This window comes from Nematolebias whitei, chromosome 14 (genome assembly GCF_014905685.2).
Source record: "Nematolebias whitei isolate Nwh7 chromosome 14, NemWhi1, whole genome shotgun sequence".
Taxonomy (NCBI): Eukaryota; Metazoa; Chordata; class Actinopteri; order Cyprinodontiformes; family Rivulidae; genus Nematolebias; species Nematolebias whitei.
This window is the reverse complement of record NC_056511.1, coordinates 28,863,827-28,868,340: the sequence shown is the minus strand read 5'-3', so window position 1 is coordinate 28,868,340 and position 4,514 is coordinate 28,863,827. Positions and strand designations below refer to the sequence as shown.

At 40.5% G+C, this 4,514-nt stretch overlaps 1 protein-coding gene and 1 pseudogene across 1 annotated transcript in view; both read right to left on the bottom strand.

Moving 5' to 3' along the window:
• LOC119420260 (roundabout homolog 2-like) overlaps positions 1 to 1,032 on the bottom strand; it is a 27,467-nt gene extending 26,435 nt beyond the window's left edge. The window contains exons 1-2 of the mRNA XM_037687649.1: positions 1,003 to 1,032; positions 532 to 748 (exon numbers count right to left, since the gene is read on the bottom strand). Of these exons, the coding sequence (XP_037543577.1) occupies positions 532 to 748; positions 1,003 to 1,032 (247 nt within the window). The remainder of the gene's footprint in view (positions 1 to 531; positions 749 to 1,002) is intronic.
• A 188-nt stretch (positions 1,033 to 1,220) lies between these two features.
• Positions 1,221 to 4,514, bottom strand: part of LOC119420610 — a 15,030-nt pseudogene continuing 11,736 nt past the window's right edge.

The window sequence follows — 4,514 nt, the reverse complement described above, 5'->3', positions numbered from 1 at the left end:
GTAGGCCATCTTGGAGTTTGACATGGCAACCCAATTTTCGAAAGGAATCTTTCATTTTAGATGAACCCACACACCAAATTGGAAGTTGGTACCTCACTTATTTTTCAAGCGCACAACATGCATGAATGGTAAATTATCAAGATACTCAAAGCTCTTTACAACAATCTGTGCCTCATTTACACATTCATACAGCACTCTACTAGATCTCTACAAAGATAATCTGAATCTGTAGAGACGAATCAGTGCTTTATCACATTCAAACACCAATGGGACACACATTGGAGTCAATGAAGGGTTCAGTGTCTTGCTCAGGGACACTTCAACATGTGACTGCTGGTGAAATCGAACCCCCAACTCTCCCATTGGAGGACAGTTATTCTAACCACTCAGCCACACCTGCCCCATGAACAGATGGATGACTTACAGGCAGAAGGATAGAGGTTATTTCCAATTTCCCCTTTTTGCGCCACAATGAGGGACAAAAACTATCTTCTTCAGAGCAGTTTCTGACAAGTTTCATGTTTATCTTACCTTCTTCTGTGGTTCGAACCAGCAATGTGCGGCTGTCCCGGCCTTGGAATTCATCAAAATATGGGCGAATCTTTAACTCATACTCCGTTCCTTTAAGCAAGTTGCTGAGGACGGTGCTCCGCTCTGAGGGGGAGTTAATATCTTGAAGGAGCCAGGTTCCCCCACTGGGGCGGTAAAAAAGGCGGTAGCCCTGGACATACGGAGACTGACGATCAACCTAAAATAAAAAAAAATCATAAATTAAAGGGTCAGCAATGGGGTAAGAAAAGAGTTAAGGAAAAAATTAATAAGCAAAGGCTTTGAATTCCTTGAAGACCTGCACTTCACCCACTGCCTTTCACGTCAGTTTTAAGATTATCTTATTAAAAGAAAGAATGCAGTTGTAGTCATTGTGGTTAAACCTCAAAAAGAATATTCTCATGCAAGATCTTCAGATATCATGGTATCTATTGTGAAGGACTCTCAAGTTACCTGGCAGCTTAGCCCAGCGGGTAGGAACATTGTCCATTGTGAAAGCTTGCATAAGCTGTTAACAAGAATTGACTGTAAAAGTTTTTCATTCAACCTTTATTTCTACAGGTTAGTCTCATTGAGTCACGAGGACTCATTTACAAGACAGACCTGTTTTAGACAGACAACATATAAAGTATATCAATTGAAGATGAAGAGTGAATGAATGCTTTCTCCGTTTAATCTCCGAAGCCATACAGGGTTCGGCCCTGTCTCGTCAGGGCATACACCATGTCTATGATGGTCACGGTCTTCCTCTTGGTTTGCTAAGTTTTAAGACTGGGCTCAAGACTTTCCTTTTTGCTAAATCCTATAGTTGGGGTCGACTTGGATTTCCTGAGCTGTCCCTTAGTTATGCTGCTATAGGCTTAGACTGCTGGAGGACAAACTGACCACAATTTTTCACTCTGCTACTGTCTTTACTTACTCTGTTCAACCTGTTTTGTATTTGTAATTATTTTTTTCTATCCTTATCCTTTTTGTCTTTCAGTTATACCTGGACCTATACCTGGACCTACCATTCTGTGTTTGTTTTCCTCTCCTTTCTGTCCTCTCAACCCAGCCGGTCAAAGTAGATGGCTGCTTGCTCTGAGCCTGGTTCTGCCAGAGGTTTCTCCCTTTTAAAAGGGAGTTTTTCCTTTCCACTGTTGCCATTGCGCTTGCTCAGGATGGGAGACCGCAACGAAGCCAAGATTCAACTTGTCTGCTGGATTCCTTAGATTGAGAACTTTACTAATGTAGTATGTCGGGACAGCTTTCGCTGTGGACATCCTATTAATGAATTATTCTTAAGGCTAGTTCAAGCACAAAGAAGATTAATTGTTTAATTAACAACAGATTCTTTCTTTTTCGAGTTAAATTTCGGCCATGTGACCAAGTTAACTTGAAAGTGGAGTGTATAATTAGTGACAAGAGACGTCATTTATCTTTGACCCATCAGAATAAATGTGGTCATTTATTTAACAGAATCAAAATTTTACATAAAAAAATGTACACTTGATTAGCTGATCTGTTTCTGATTAATAAACTTAGCAAGTTCAAATAACAAGACAACAGAGGATTACTGATGGAGAATAATTCATCTCTGAAGGCATTTAGCTTGATTTACTGGCGGAGAGGTTTACAAGAGGAGAAATTTAGAGGTTTAAAGAGGAGGATTTAGATGGATGAAGGAAAATGTGTTGACCAGGAATGGCACCCTTTATCCGACCCCAGCTCAGCTCCGGTACACTTGGTGCGTGACGACTCGTTACCTTTGCAGAAGATAAATCAGGTCCGGTACAGAGGTCCATTTCAACGCTACCTTTCAGCGTCTCTGGTCAGAGTGGCTGGGAATCGTCCGAAGTAGTGACGGTACTCCGTTCAACAGAAAAAGCTTACTTAGAAATTGAGAGCATTTAATGCTCGGGGTGAGATCACAGCGAGGCGTGCTATGACTCTGCTGGAATGGATGGACCCTTGGCTCATGGTCTAATTCCATCAGCTATTTAGTTCAGCTGTAAGACTCCAGCAAGACTGCAGTCCCAGCACAACTCCAGTAAGACTGAGTCCATTAAGACTGAAAGTTCCAGTCAGAACTCCAGTAAGACTTCAGTAAAAACCTCTATAAAAACCGCGTAGTTCCAAGAAATGTTGACTTTTAAAGGGTATCCACTTCCTGTTACTTGGTACTTCCTAATTTGTTAACACAACCAGCAGGGGTGGAGTTTTAGTGATGTCAGAGGGTTATTAGAAGTCGCAGACAGCAGACATGTTTTTAAGAACGGTTAGTACAGACAGGAAAATATTTTGAAGAAGTGAGAGACTTATAGGCGCGCCAGTTTCTTATTTACTGTCTGAGTTTTAAAACAAGGCACTTCGTTCTCATAACTTGTTCTCTGACTTTTGACAGACATCAACTCCACTCCTCATTCAGAAAAAAGAGTAAAATGTACAATTACTTTGTAAATAGACATTTAATTTGTGTCATCTAAGTCTAATGAGGTTTAAAAATCATTAATACTGTTTCACAGTTTATTTAAATGAGTGGTTTACTTCAACATTAGAAATGGTATGAACTGACCACACTTTTGATTATCAAGATATTGTAAAATAGTAATGATAATATAAAAAAAGAAGAGTGTTCTTTCAATTGATTAATTCAGGATACAATTAAATAGTCTCTTGATGAGATAATTTGTGTTCTGGATTCAAATCAATGAAATAACAGTTCCTGTCCCCTGAAGGTCTTCAGAGACAGATTGATGTAGGAGGTCTAGTTCACTACAGTCCCCCCTTTGGAAATCATCGCCTGTCCGTGGGGATGAATTCCAACATGAACTTACACCTCCGAATGTCCTTGATCTTGATGTAATCCAGCAAGAGGAAAACAAAAGTCAAATAAGGTAATCCCACAACGGTTCTGGTAATTCCATAATGTTGTTGGTAATTCTATTGCAGCAACGCTTTAACCCCTTGGAAACAAAGTCTGTAATCCATTGGAAAAAGTCATATAATCCACAATGGTAAATCCACAACGATTGGAGGTGTTGATTGATTAGCATGTAGAGGGGTTCCCTCGATTGAACTGAAGAGGCGACCACTGGATGGAGTTTGGAGACCCACATTGGAGTTGTAGGTCCCTTCAGCGAAGGTTGCTGCTGGTGGTTCCCAGTGGATGCCATTCTGGTTCTTATGTGTTCATGCATTTATGTGGTTTTAGTTGGGCTTATGAGTGGGATTTTACATAAGACCTTAACCTATATGCACCTGATGTGTAAGCTATCATGGTTTAGATCAGCTACAGATACCAATTAAAGGGTGGGTCATGCTGAAAAATTATATATAGGGATTTATACCTATAGAAGGGCATTCCAAACTATTCTTCCATTCCTAACTTGGTTTAAGTTAGATTTACATGGCAAAACATAGTTTGGTTCAATTGTCTGTTGTCCCTTTAGACGAACGACTTGAGTTTTGGGTTTTTGGTTTCCCCCTAAATGTTTTTGGAGTCTATGGCGAGACTCATTTTAAGGATTAGCTAGCCCCTCCCGGAATAGGATCGTTCGAGTGGGTTTGGCTTGAGAGTCGTGAGACCAATGTAGGTTATGGTACTTAAGATAGCATTAATCTACATTGACTCCTTGAAGATTGAAGTTTAACAAATGAACTGCATGTTAGCATAGTTAAAGTCCTCATATGCCGCTTTTCCATTAGTACCTGTAGTACCGGTACAGCACGGCTCTACTCTACTCGGTACGGTACAGGTTGTGTTTCCATTATGCTTTCAGTACCGGTTCCAGTGGCGGGGTTCAAATTGACGTCACCACCTCTCACCAGCTGGTGGCGCTGAGACGCAGAAACTGTTTTCAGTACAGGTTGAGAGTTCATGTTATTTTGAAGTTGTGTGTATGTATGTGTATATGTACATGTGTATAAATATATATATTGTCAGGATCAGCTGGACAGGAACGAACCCAGTTGTGCAGACAGGA